Raw genomic sequence first — 15,000 nt, 5'->3', positions numbered from 1 at the left:
TGGAGCTTAGAAGTTTTTGCAATGCAAGAGATAATCTTTATACTCCACCATAACGTACAGAAATTAAACCCAAGCTGGATATTTGTGGCTATGAATTGAATTTCCCTTACCGAGTGGATCCCGACATAATACCGCTTTGATACGATGAGTCACAAATTTTGTCGTGTACAAAAGTAATAAAAATGAGAAAATTGTTAGTTGGATCGTAACGTTTATGAGCATTTTCCTATGCGTTTTTCAGTATAACCCCTATTTTCACTTCCAGGCACCATGATGAACACAGAAAGCAGAAAATCCATGTCGGGTGATTTGACAGTTGATGAAACGTCCACATACGGCTTCAAAGGGGATGTTCAGATCTCGAGGGGCAGACTGGCAGACACTCTGACCCCAACCCTTGAAATACGGAGACCTGGACGAAAGGACATTTTGCTGTCGGGGATTGTGAATTACGGCAAAACGAACCGAGCCATAGACTCGGCCTTGACTTTATCGGGTATCCAGAGAGAACCGTATTTATTCAACGGTAAGAAAACCATGGCTTGTTGTAACACGCTTAATATTTTCCTATATAACAACAAACAACTGAGCTTTATATAGCGCAATATCCACTAAATGTGCTCAAAGCGCTTTACAAGGGGTCCCTGGTCAACAGCAACATTTAACATGTAGGACGGGACATGACGCCTGTTAGGCGAGAATACATTTGTTTTCCGACAGAGAGAACGCTGTTAACGGCATATACTCATTTTACACCTGAGTACGGCGAGACAAAGTGAGTAAAGAGCCTTTTCCAAGGACTCAACTATGTGCCGAACGCGAGGCTCGAACACAGGACCTTCCGATCCGTAAGCGAGTGTCATACCACAAGACCACATAGCCGCACATATAAATGCTCACATTTTTGTTCATCCCAACCTGATACCGTATTGAATCTATTAACTATTTTCCCAAAATGTCCGGCTTACCAAGCAGACAAATTAATTTTTTTAAACCCAAGCAAGCTCTCTACAAAACAACTTTATGTTCTTATTGATTACACAGAGATCATTCTTCAAATTTTGTGATGTAAAAAATTAATCTGAATAAGACAAACGTATTTTGTGTCGTAACAAATGTGACGATTTTGCTTAATCACAAATCATGAATTCTGGGTGGGGTTCTTGACCTCCCTTAGTGGGCAGGGAGACACTTATTGTGTCTTCTATCCCCCTATATCTGTTTTTCAACATGCTTTCTGTCTTTGTCTTGGAATGAGATTACTTGGTTTTGTACCGGGACTGGCGGATACCCTGGCTGAGAGGGAAACAGTCAAATGTATAGTTATTTTTGGGAGATGATATTTTTTTACTTGTAAATCATCTCTCTTTTACGCACTGTATTGGTTACATATTATAATATATGATTTGTAAACATTTGAGTGTATTTCTCTTAGTGGGGACCTGACCTTGTGTCTGGAAAAGTCTTAAAGGCGATCTCAAACTAAGTACTTTGATAGTGTGCTCTTGGAATCTACATCTTTCCTATTTGAACCAATTCCCCTTTGTCTTACCTTTCATGGGTGCTTAATTTTAATTCTAAAACTTTTTACTTTCCCATTTTCTTTTGTTTTACTGGCGTACGATTTGACCTTGATGTGTTGCAAGCGCCGTAAAACCCTTTAAAACAAACAAACAAACAAACAAAAAAACAATTCAAAGAAATTTTGAATTCTTATTCATCTATTTATCAGGTAAACTCACCGACTCCAAGAACGAGAAGAGTCTCTCCCTATCTTTCACTCCGCCCGACTCCAAGAAAGACTATGCCTTCGAGACTGTTTTCCTGACAGATCAATCCAAACGGGGCCCGAACTTCAACTCCAAGGTCAACGTGAGAACACCCGTCCGAAGCCTGGCATCTGCCACGGTCATCCTTGACTACAATCCAAGCAAATCCTTGAAGGTCAACGGCGATGTTGAAGTCTACAGACTTCTGAGGAAATCGACCATTGACGGTGAGCTTTGATATGCTACAGTGGATGACATAATAGGTCGGATGGTGAAAAGGTTTGAACTGAGATATTGCCAAGTTTAGTTAGAGGATCAATTTTTAAAAATAAAAAAATCAGTCCTTTGCCTAAATGATTAAATCAACCCTTTTTGTACATCTTCGGGAAATATCAAAGCTCAATTTCACTTCTAAATATTTTTTACAGCTAGTCAAGTTGAACAATTATGAAATTTGAGAAAAGTTGCTGGAAACCTTTCTCATACATCTGACCATAATTTCATAAAAATTCACACGATTTAGTTCAAATAAAGATGAAAGTGCTCTGGTGAACATATTCTTTCAGATAATAAAATTCACAATCCGACTGATTATGTCATGCACTGAAACATATTCTCAACCAGTAGATTTTTGACCAATCAAAACACGGGATTTGTAACACACCTTTTAAACCGCTCATACAAACGTAGCTGAGTGTTTACACACAGTAGAATGGATGAAATTGCGTCACTCAATTCATGGCATCATCATCATCATCATCATCATCATCATCATCATCATCATCATCATCATTATTATTATTATTATTATTATTATTATTATTATTATTATTATTATTATTATTATTATTATTATTATTATTATTATTATTATTATTATTATCATTATTATTATTATTATCATCATTATTATCATTATTATTATTATTATCATCATTATTATCATTATTATCATCATTCATCCAATGTCCAGTGTCCATTGGGAAGATGTCCAGAAAGACCATGGTCAGATACAACCACGACATCAGACTCAAATCGCCCAAACTAAGTGGACGCATTCAGGGCCAGACAAGTACAAATGGACTCAAACTCATTGCTTCTAAAATCACACTGGACTACACCATTCCAAAGGTACGTGTAGATAATATGTGACCCTTCGTCTCAAATGGTATTATGTCGGGATGGACCAGATGCTAAAAAGTCAAATTATAGTTAAACTGGTCAAAAATATGAAACGATGGTATTTACCACAGTAAAATATGATATTCCTTCTCCTCTATAAAGCATATAAACTCAACTTAAGCATGATATTTCTGAATACAAATTCCATCTTAAGCATATTAATCATCCCGACTTAATACCGCTTTGAGACGAGGGGTCACATATATAGTCAGTTTTGCTATTGTTCATTTGACGTTATAGAAAACGGGATAAACTCCAGCTCCATGGACCTAACAGCTTTGAAGGACTACTTGTTAAATACTGTTTTGAGACTATGGGTCGCTTTTTTCCCTGGGCGGGGATCATGACATCCCATAGTGGGCAGGGAGGTACATACCCTGTCTTCTATTCCCCTATATCTGTTTTACAACTTGCTTTCTGTCTTTGTCTTGGAATGAGATGACTTGGTTTTGTCCTGGCCCTGGCCGGATAACCTGGCTGAGAGGGAAACGGTTAAATGTATAGTTAGTTTTGGGAGATGATATTTTTTACTTGTAAATCATCTCACTGTTACGTACCGTTATTTTGTTTTATTCTTAATATATGATATGTAAACATTTGAGTGTATTCCTCTTAGGAATGGTGTCTGAGTAAGACTTTTAGGTGATTTCAAACTAAGTACACTGGTTGTATGCTCGTGGAATCTACATCTGTTCCCTATTTGAACATTTTCCCCTTGTCTGACTTTTCCTCAAGTCCTTTTAATTGTACATCTTGAATGTTTTTACTATCCAATTTTCTTCCTTTTTACTGGCGCTGATGATATGACCTAAATGTGTTGAAAGCGCCGTAAAACCCTTTAAAAAACAAAAGCATTTTTTACCAGGTAAGGATTACGATAACTAATATTATTCTTTCTCATTATTTGTATAATTGAAGAAAGGTTTTTCCAAAACTCCGTTTTTCCCATTTTGAGATATTGAGGATTATCTCCCCTAAAATTTCTAATTCGGTCTATCATTATATCATATTTAAACTTCAAATTTACACAAATCTATGGAAATTATTGTGCCAATTGATATTTGATATAGAATTTGCATTTCAATTTATCTCATGGATGGAACATTTCTAAAAGTAGAAAAATTGACTTCACGAGTTTTATAAAACCAGCCTTCAACTAATCTAATATATAAAAAAAAAGTTTCTTAAACATTTAACGCAAAATCCACTTAATGTACTCAAACCACTGTCATGTACATGTAGTCCCAAGCCAGAAGCAACAATGAAAATGTGTATCACAAGTCATCACGCCTGTTACAGTTAGACGTTCAATTTTTTTTTTTTTTCGAAAGACATAACTATTGATACCAGCTCGCACTCATTGTAAAACTCAATGATCGACGTGGGGGCTTTTGAGTAAAGAGCTTTTCTTCCCTCCAAGGAGCTGCCTAGTGAATAGTGTGCCTCATACAATATACATTTTTTTTACCTCTGTGCATAATTATGATAATGAAGCATTTATAAAGCGCACACTTCCACTCAAAGGTGCTCAGAGTGCTATGAAAATAAAATAATTATAATTAAAAAAAAAATAACAAACAAAAAGCCCAGATAAGTTACAATTAATAGTGAATCAATGCACAAATTCAAAACGACCTATACAACGGACAAAAAGGCACGGGGAAAAAAGTTATGTTTTCAGATTCTTTAAAAAAAAATTCAAATGAAGGGCTGGATCTAGTTTTAAAACATATGCTTTTCCATAACCGAGGGGCACTACTGATACGCTAAGCAATAAAGAGTCTCAAAGCTCACACTGGTTTCTAGGGAGAAGTTAGGTCTTGAATGCAAGGAGGGGAAACTTCGTTCATAAATTTATAGACATAACAAAGAATCTTAATATCAATAAGAAAATATAATCTATTTTCTCCATTCAGAGACCCCAGAACAAGGTTCTTATGAATCTCAAGTACTCTGACCGTAGCACTAGAGCTTACACCAAACACAATCTCAAGAGGTAAGTCATCATATCTTCTCCCCTGTATGTTTGTTGACAATTTTACAATAGTTTGGATAACTAGACATGTGCCTCGAATTGATATTAGTATTACCTTTAACTCTTCTTCTTCTTCTTCTTCTTCTTCTTCTTCTTCTTCTTCTTCTTCTTCTTCTTCTTCTTCTTCTTCTTCTTCTTCTTCTTCTTCTTCTTCTTCTTCTTCTTCTTCTTCTTCTTCTTCTTCTTCTTCTTCTTCTTCTTCTTCTTCTTCTTCTTCTTCTTCTTCTTCCTCTTCCTCTTCCTCTTCCTCTTCCTCTTCATCTTCCTCCTCTTCCTCTTCCTCTTCCTTCTTCTTCTTCTTCCGCTTCTGTGTGGAAATCCTGACCTCCCGTGGTGGGTAGGGAGGTACTTGCTGTGTCTTCTATCACCCTGTCTCTTTTCCAATTGCTTTCTGTCTTTGTCTTGGAATGAGATTACTTGGTTTCGTCTAGACCCTGGCCGGAGTCCTTGGCTGGGACGAAAACAGTCGAATGTATAATTATAGTTTTGGGATATGATATTTTTCCCTGTAAATCATCTCTCTGTTATGTACTGTTGTTTTGTTTTATTCTTATCATACGATTGGTAAACATTTGAGTGTATTCCTCTTTGTGGGGACTTGTGCTGGTGTCTGGGTGAGACTTTTAGGTGATTTCAAACTAAGTACGCTGATAGTGTGTTCTTGGAATCTATATCTATTCCCTATTTGAACCTTTTCCCCTTGTCTTACTTATTCCTCAATTCCCTTTAATTGTACATCTAGAATGTTTTTACTATCCAATTTTCTTCCTTTTTTTACTGGCGCTGATATGACTTAAATGTTTTGCAAGCGCCGTAAAACCCTTTAAAACAATAAAACAAACTTCTTCCTCTTCTTCTTCCTCTTCTTCTTCTTCTTCTTCTTCTTCTTCTTCTTCTTCTTCTTCTTCTTCTTCTTCTTCTTCTTCTTCTTCTTCTGCTGCTGCTGCTGCTGCTGGGTGGAGTTCCTGACCTCCCATAGTGGACAAGAAGGCACGTAGGGTACCATTTTTCTCACTTTCGTGTTTGTTGTAATCAAACTGTATGAATTATCGACGAAAGCCTAAGATTGAATAAACTTGTATAAACTTTTTTTTCTTTTATTCACTCACTATTTCATTGCCCAATGCTTTACTATGCATATTCTTCTTCTTCTTCTTCAAGTACCAAGGCTGTGCCAAACATCGGTGATCATGGTACGCCATTCATCTCTCTGATCAGATAACCTCAGAAAACTAATATTACTCTTCTCTTTCTTTGTCACCCATGCGTTCAAACTATTCAAATATGTTTTTCTTGGTCTACCTTTACTCTTTTTACCTTCTATTTTTCCTGTGAGAGCAAGATGTTCAATAGGGAATGAGATTAGCGGAAGAGTACCGTCCCTTGATTGGAAGTCACGAGCGGAAAAGTTATTAGAGAGAGAACGTCATGTTGGTTGTGCGGCATGAGACACTTCACCAAAAGCGAGGACGAGAGAGACGCATGCGCAAAACCATTTTGACGTTCTCTCTGTAAGGTGACGTCCAATCAAGGGACGCTACTCTTCCTCTAATCGCATTCCCTATACATTTATGTCGATTTATGTGCCCTAAAAGTTGCATTTGTCGTTGTCTATTAAATATCTTTTTTTTTTTTGAAATGACAGTGGTATCACTTTCAAGAATACGCCAAAATACAACATGGGCCTCGATGCAGCTTTAGACTTCAAAAAACGCATCGCCTCCTCTACCCTAGAGTTGAAATACGGTCCTAATATGAACGATAGAAACAAACGGTTCATTGTCAACAGCTCGCTCAAGAAAAATGTCAGGAATTGGAAAAACGCTGCCGCCAGCTACAAGATAAAGGCTCAGGCTCCAGAATTCGTGAGTCTTCTTTTTTTTTTTTGGTTTTCAAATGCAATTTGATTTTTTTTTTAACTCTCTACTTACCAGCTGTTTTTTTTTCTCAGAATTTTCCCTGAAACATCACATGACCCAATACAAAAAAATAGATTATTCTCCACTCAAAAAGAAATACTGCATAAACCAAGACTTTGTAGTTTATTTTATTAATTACCCTCCCCCTCCTCCCCCCCCCCTCATTTGATATTTACCATACGTAAGCAATGATTCTTTTAAATCAAAAATTTTGATCTAGCTGATGACGAAATAGCCACATGGATAAGCTATTGCACTTCTGTCATAGAGACCCGAATTTGATCCTGCTGTCGGCCTCTCATCCTTTAAAATTGAGCAAGAAATGTGGCCCCAAGTGTTGCTTTGTCTGCGGCACTGCATTGCAACTGACACCTCAGATCAATGCAAAAAACCAAAACAAACATAAACAGATCCCATTAGTTAAACTTTTGAATACAACTCACAATGAGCTTTCTTTTGGTGATTTGGCCTTACATTCTGACGTAATTTGTTGGTCAATATCAGGCTGTCAGTTTGCAAAGCCTACGGATAGACACTTAACTAGTATTAACGTTAAACAGCGATATAGGGAATTTTATTGGGGTTTTTTTTTAGCTTTTATCTAGCGCAATATCCACTAAACATGCTCAAAGCGCTTTACAAGGGGTCCCTGGACGACAACAACACTGAACATGTAGGACGGGACATGACACCTGTTAGGCGATATTACAATTTTTTCATACATAGACAACGCCGTTAACGGCCAGGTACTCATTTTGCACCTGCTTACGGTGAGAGAGTTTGAGTAAAGAGCCTTTTTCAAGGAATCAACTATTCGCCGAGCGAGGCTCGAACTCAGGTCATACCACTAGACCACATAGCCACACTATTTAATTATAATTTCATTATTAACGTTTAGGTAAATTTCCACTTTTACAGGATATTGACGTGACATTGGATGGCAAACATGCGCACACACCAAAGATGTTGGACTCCACCTTGCAGATGGAATACGCCAATGGAAAGACGATAAAGATGGGAATGACTTTGAGAGATCAGAGCACCAAGCGTAGGAAAATGAACGGAGTGACATTCATAAACCTCCCTGGCAAACAATATACTTTAACGTCATCGTTGATTGAAAACACACCAACGCAAATGACTCACTCCATTTCCTTGACCGACAAACGCGGAACCAAGAACCAGATGTCCACGGTTATCAACACGCCTAAAAATAAACCGAGTACAATTATGTCCAACATTAAATTGGACGGCATGAAGCCGATGGTTGTGAGCGGTTCCTCAAACCTCGATCCCAAAAATTTCAGGCTTAAAGGAGAGTTGAAGTACGCGAAAGATTCGTACATGGTGACAACCAGTGGAAAATACGCGCCCAATTTGAACAGGGGAAAACTTGCGTTTGAGCTGCAATATCCTTCCAGGAAAATCAAAATGGCTGTCGATGGTGGAGTGGATACTGTGGACAAGGTCCAGTATGACGGAAATGTGGAAGTGGACTGGGACGCAAACAGAAAAAAATCGAAGAGCCAAATGAGCGTCATGTTCAATCATCTCTACAAGATGTCGGATGATGTCAAGTCCCTTTCCACGATGTTCCAAGTCAAAACACCCTTTAAGAAGTATGAAAACATGGGGTCGTATTTCAAATTCCTCAGTGACGCAACGCAAAGTGATTTAAAGATTAAGTTAACGCCAGGCATTAAATCAAAAGAAGTGTCTGCCGGTGTTAAGACGATGCATCCGTTCAACATATACAACGCAGTAGCCACAGTGACCGCAAAATCTCCTTTTAGAGGACTTCAAAGGGTAGAGGTGAATATCAATCACAAGCTAGACTCAACATTAAGTTCTGTTTTAAAGACGATTTTAGAACAGCGTACTGCCGAGTTGATGTTAAGTGGGGAAAACAAAGGCGATAGGTACCGTACAGATTTGACGGGGAACCTGAAGCTAAAATCGAACATACCAAGCTTCGAATCCGTGGATCTCGTAGTCTCTCATTCTGGAAATTCTAGGATCTACAAAACGACCTCCATGATGACTCACAATGGAGACAAGTACACGTACGAAATGAATATGGACCATTACAAGAGAGGATGGAACGTGCGGAATAAAGGGGACGTCACTTTGGTAACCCCCAAACGTCGGTTTTCTACCGTGTGGGAGCACAAGAATAGTGAGCAGAATGTCGACACGACCTTGGCCACCAGGTGGGATAATAAGATGCTGGATGTAACGTTGAATGGGTTAATGAATAACGGTCCTACAAAGACACTTGAAGCGTCTGTTACTGTAAAAAGCCCGTGGAATATGATTAGAGACGCCGACCTTAAATTCAACGGTAAGTTCGGGAATGGAATATTGAACAAGAAAATAATGTGGAGCAGGAATGGTAAAAGCGAAGCGAGTTCTGAGGTAAATTTTGTAAAGAGAGGTAACAATGTAAATATGGACACAAAGGTAACTTCCCCTTACAATGAAGATATAACTGGAAAAGCGAGTTTCGACTATCGACGATACCCAGCAACCGGAACGGTTTCGCTTGAGTGGTCACCTAGGAAAGAGATAACTATAACTGGTTCCACGATAGTAAATGCTTGGGACGACACAGAGTTGGATCTGAAAATGACGACGCCATTTTCCAAGTACAGAAATGTGGTCTGGAAGGTGTCAAGTAAGAAAGAAAACAAGGAAAACGTTATCATGACGAGTATTGACACTGGAGTCAGACAATGGATGAATGCTGAGACCAGATTTAGTAAGACTTACTCTTCAACAATGGCAAAATTCAAATTGAAATCTTCAATGAAAGATCTCAAGTCGATCGATACAGGCTTCAAAGTAGAAGGTGACATATTTTCTGATTTCAAAGCCAAAGCCGAGTTTGAGACAGAGCCACACTTTGATAAAATGAGTGTCATGTTTGTATTGAAAAATCAAGATCGTTTTAGCTCAAACGTGTACATATTTACACCATTCCCCACAATACCCAGTTTTGAAGCGGGTGTCGCCTATGAAAAAGCCGCATCATTGCACATGACCAAGTTAAACGTTGAATACCCTAAAATGGTGACAGGAGCGATTGAAATGTCAGTAAATACAGGATTCCCATTTAATCTCAAAACTAAAATTACTTCAGATAATCCGATGTACAACAATATTGGCTTCTCAATTCAACATGATCACTCGAATAAAAAGATCAACTCCCATGCTGAAGTTATCTACAAACCTGGTCAAAAATTAGAGGCAGATGTTATCGGTAGTTGGCTGATTAAATCAACAAGAAATCGCCCCTTCATCCCATTCTACATTTCTAACGCTGAGGGAAGTGTCATGGTTAAAACACCTTTCAGAGATTATAAACTGTCTAAAGCGGCTTTGAGACACAAAATGGAGCCGGGTATGATGGATAGTCATGTCGAATACAAGGTGGGCAAGCATCAAATGGAAACGGATGCGTCTTACAAGCTTGGATATATGAGTTCTGGAGATTTCACGATGAAGAGTTCTATTCCTGGAGCTGAAAACGTCCAATGGAATTTCAAAAAACGAGGTAATTTTGGGAACATGAAGTTTGAATCCCTGCTGAATAGAAATGAAGAGAAAGCTTCTCTGGTCATCACTAACAAATACGTGAGAAAAGCCCTCACGTCATCATTAGTGTTTACATCTCCTTTCATGCAGACTGTAAAAGTACAGTTGAACCACGGGGAAAAACCTGATAAATCTATGGAAGAGAAGATTTCAGTATCGTATGGCCGTGGATTTAACGTGGAAGGTGAAGCTGGTTTCTTCATGGGTGGAGATGTGATTTCCGGAAACACATTGCTCAAATACAGACAAGGAAGACAACGAGATGCCATGGGGCTTTCATTCAGTAAAACGGGACCTATTAATGATTTCAACGTTGAGGTTACAGGAAACCGCAACAAAGATGCATTTACCGTAAAAGGGGATTGGAAGAACGGAAACGAAATCAGAGGAAATTTGGATCTTAAGACGCCATTTGTAAACTACAAGGACCTTAACATGAAATTCTCTCATACAGGCAGAATGGGCGATTTCAAAACAGAATCCAGCGTTACCTACATGGATGGTAAAACTATCTTTGGAAAATTGGAGTTTGCTCATGGCAATGGGAAAAAGATAAACATCGTATCAGAAATAACCACACCGGTGTCTGGATTTGAATCAGCTTCTCTCAAAGTATCAAACGACAACAATCTGTTTGAATACAGGGCTACTGAAACAAAAATGAACGGTCTAGTTGAGCTGACCACGACGATTGGTCAGTTTGGGTACGGAAAAGTCACGTATGACTTGACGGGAGTCGCGGACAACCATGTAGCAAATATTGAGGTGTTCAAAAATCGTGACAGTTTGGCATCGTTTAAGACGGTCACCAGTTCGTCTTACAGGGACAGAAGCTTTAGTACCACCATCGATATCAAGGGAAGTATGGTCAAAGATGTGACAGTTATTGTGGATAAGAAAGGCACTCCGGAATATTTGCTAAACCCGAGATTTTCTGGAAGCGTGAGAATGTCAGTGTTAGGAATGGTCGATCAAAAGACGCTGGCAGTAAGCACTGAAATCATGAAGAGAGGCACGATATCCAGAGGAAACATCGAAACGACTGTTCAGATCACAACTCCAATTCTAGACTTCGAATCCACAAAATTTAACTACAAGCATGTGGGAGAGTCGAATGGATTTAAAGCCTCCTCGACTCTTGAGTATGGGAATTCCAAGAAGATTGAATACGAGCTACAGGCAATGTCTTACCCAACACCAAAGTATGTGATCAGTGTGAAAACTCCATACGCAAAATACAGAAATATGAAAATGGAAATGATGTATGACCTAACTGGGCCGGAATATTCTTTAACTAGTGATGTCAATGCGGGCAACGGAAATGAATTCTCTTTGAAAGGAAATTTGGACACAAGCCGTGACTTTGGTGGAAGTATATTCTTAACAACGCCGTTTAGAGATTATACGGATCTATCGACCACCTTTTCACACAAAGGAAATCGTTATGACTTTAACTCAGATTTTACGATTGTGTACATGAATAACAAAAACATCCGTGGCAAAATGGCATTCAATCGGGATTGGCAATGGAAAAAAATTGAGTTAAACGGAGAATTGTACACACCTTTTGCAAATATGCAGCGGACAAGAGTGGTGGTGAGTCACAAAGACAGTGGACGTAACGCTAACCCACAGGTCCAGTCATCCGGAAGTGTTGAATACGGAAATCGCCAAAAGATCGAAGGCACCATGCAGATGAGTTACGATCCTGACTTTGATTTGAAATTGGATATTAAATCACCATTTAAATCGTTCAAATCTGTGAAGATCATCGGCAAAGCAGAGGGCCCCTTCAGGCGGTCATTCAAAGGAATGGGAAGCGTTATATTTAATCGATTTAACACCTACACGTCCAATGTTAACTGGAATGTCAACTCGTGGAAATACGTCAATGGATTTGTCAATGTTTACACGTCAAAAATGGGAATGAACCAACTGACCTATTCCCACGACATCAGCGATAGAAAAATAGATGGAATCCTCTCGCTTGAATACGGCAAAAACAAGGCGATTAAAGCTGAGGTGAAGACGAAACTGGTTCCAGTCAAGGAATTAAATATCATGATAAAAACACCTTTCTCCGACTTTGAGGATATGAAAGGTACGTTCATGTACAACAATGGCTATCGTAATTACGTGACGGAGAACAATGTGGATTTGGGCAAAGGTCGCGTTTATAATTTGAAGTCAGCGGTCGATTACTCCAACAATTTGATGAGTTTTACAACGAATTTGAAAACGCCGATACCCGAACTGAACTCGATGGATGTCAAGATGACGCACGAGGGGCCTGTGAATGATTTCACGACATACATCTATTTCAACACGCCTCAGACAGACACAGTAGAAGCCAAGACTACGGCAACGTATAACGGAATGTTTGACGCGAGTCTCAGCTCGTTCTTGAAGTCTCCGATTCTGAAGTTGGACGATTTGAAACTGGACGTCAAGACGTCGGATTTGGCGGGAGAAAAGAAAATGACGACAGCGTTCCAGTGGGCTGAAGGAAAGACGGTACGTTTTTGTTTTGCTTTATCTTGTGTAACCCATAGGCTCGAAACGGTATTATGTCTGGTTCATTTAGATGCTGGAAATTTAACTCACTCAATCCTAGAGATATTTGCTACTTTTCAAAATTTAAAAAAAAATGTATTAAAAATGAGCGTGTACATAGATAGTTTTCAACTAACATGTAAATACTAAAAACATTAACTTTGAGACTACGCCTATAATTTGTCTTTAAAAAATGTAATAAATAAATAGGCATGGAATAAAAATAACCCGGGTAAACTACGGATATAGTCGTTGTTAACGTTGAGTGAGTTAACTTATAGGGTTTGGATTATATTCATATGTTTTATGGAAAGAAATGAATACCATTTCTTAAAGAGCAAAAAAAACTAAAATTTCATACTATATTCAATCACTTTGACTTTTCAACGCAAATTTCATCATCTTATTTAATCCGACATAACACATGCTTGAGCTGCTGGCTCGTACATCATCACATCGATTTTAAATTGTTTTAAAAAAATGTTTCTTAATGGCTGGTTGATATAAAAAACAATGCTGTTGTTATAGATAGAACGAAGATGACGTCACTCAGGGCTTTGTTATTGTTTTTTGCCATCCACGTTTATGACTAATACTCACTTAACTGTAATACTTACTTTTTCCTCAAGTCCTGATAATTGTACATCTATAATATTTTTACTATCCAATTTTCTTCCTTTTTACTGGCGCTGATATGACCTAAATGTGTAGCAAGCGTCATAAAACCCTTAAAAAACAAAACACACAATTAACAAAACCGTCTGTTATACATAATGTTATCTATGGATATTGTTTATCGTAGATTAAATAATTATTGATTGTTATCTTAACAAACTGTTTACCTGTTTCGTGTTCTCAGATCATGTCCACCATGTTGTATCGCCAACAGTCCAATCGATGGAACGGAGACAAATACCATACGGACTTTAGCTTGACCACACCTTTCACACAGGTTGAAAGTCTGTCGTTGAATCTTGACCAGCTCATCAAAACAAAAGCTTATGAAACAAAGGTAATGATTAGATTAAATAATAAATTTAGATTTTAATTAAAAAGTTGAGCCTTTATATAGCGCAATATCCACTAAATGTGCTCAAAGCGCTTTACATGTTGTCCATGGCCAACGGCAACGCTTATCATGTAGGACGGGACATGACGCGTGTTAGGCGATATTACATTTTTTTCGGACTGAGACAACGCTAAACGGCCAGGTACTCATTTTACACCTGACTGCGGTGAGAGAATGTGAGTAAAGAGTCTTCTCCAAGGACTCAACTATGTAACATTCAGTGTGGGACTCGAACCTTGAAACTTCTGGTCCGACGGCGAGTGTCATACCACCAGACCACATGGCCACACAGGCAGTGCTGGGTGGTGTTCATTACCTCCCATAGTGGGGCAGGGAGGTACTTACTGTGTCTTCCATCTCTTTATGTCTGTTTTCCAACATGCTTTCTGTCTTTGTCTTGGAATGAGATTACTTGGTTTTGTCCAGGCCCTGGCCGGATACCCTGGCTGAGAGGGAAATGTATAGTTAGAGTTTTGAGAGATGGTATTTTTTTGTCTTGTAAATCATCACTCTGTTATGCACTGTATTGTTTGGTTTACATATTACATATGATTTGTAAAGTTTGTGTGTATCCCTCTGGTACCTGTGCTTGTGTCTGGATGTGACTTTTATGTGATCTTAAACTAAGTAGGTATTTTGATAGTGTGCCTTGGAATTTACATCTGTTTCCTATTTGAACAAATTCCCCTTTTGCCTTACCTTTTCTTGGGTGCTTTAATTGTAATTCTAGAACGTTTTACTATCCCATTTTCTTCCTTTTTTACTGGCGCTGATATGACCTTAATGAGTGACAAAAGCCATAAAACCCTTAAAAACCTAAACAAACATAAGTGGGCTCAACTCTATATCTTTCAGAGCAGGACCGTGGCCTTCGTAAAG

General features: G+C 38.5%; 1 protein-coding gene across 1 annotated transcript in view; it reads left to right on the top strand.

Moving 5' to 3' along the window:
- LOC144960178 (uncharacterized) overlaps nucleotides 1-15,000 on the top strand; it is a 72,352-nt gene that overhangs the window by 43,142 nt on the left and 14,210 nt on the right. The window contains exons 20-26 of the mRNA XM_078893200.1: nucleotides 266-526; nucleotides 1,733-1,996; nucleotides 2,743-2,900; nucleotides 4,868-4,947; nucleotides 6,632-6,851; nucleotides 7,824-13,013; nucleotides 13,912-14,064. Of these exons, the coding sequence (XP_078749326.1) occupies nucleotides 266-526; nucleotides 1,733-1,996; nucleotides 2,743-2,900; nucleotides 4,868-4,947; nucleotides 6,632-6,851; nucleotides 7,824-13,013; nucleotides 13,912-14,064 (6,326 nt within the window). The remainder of the gene's footprint in view (nucleotides 1-265; nucleotides 527-1,732; nucleotides 1,997-2,742; nucleotides 2,901-4,867; nucleotides 4,948-6,631; nucleotides 6,852-7,823; nucleotides 13,014-13,911; nucleotides 14,065-15,000) is intronic.

Source organism: Berghia stephanieae, chromosome 14 (genome assembly GCF_034508935.2).
Source record: "Berghia stephanieae isolate SIO BIC M18660-M18661 chromosome 14, UCSD_Bste_1.3, whole genome shotgun sequence".
NCBI lineage: Eukaryota > Metazoa > Mollusca > Gastropoda > Nudibranchia > Aeolidiidae > Berghia > Berghia stephanieae.
This window is presented reverse-complemented; position numbering and strand designations above follow the sequence as displayed.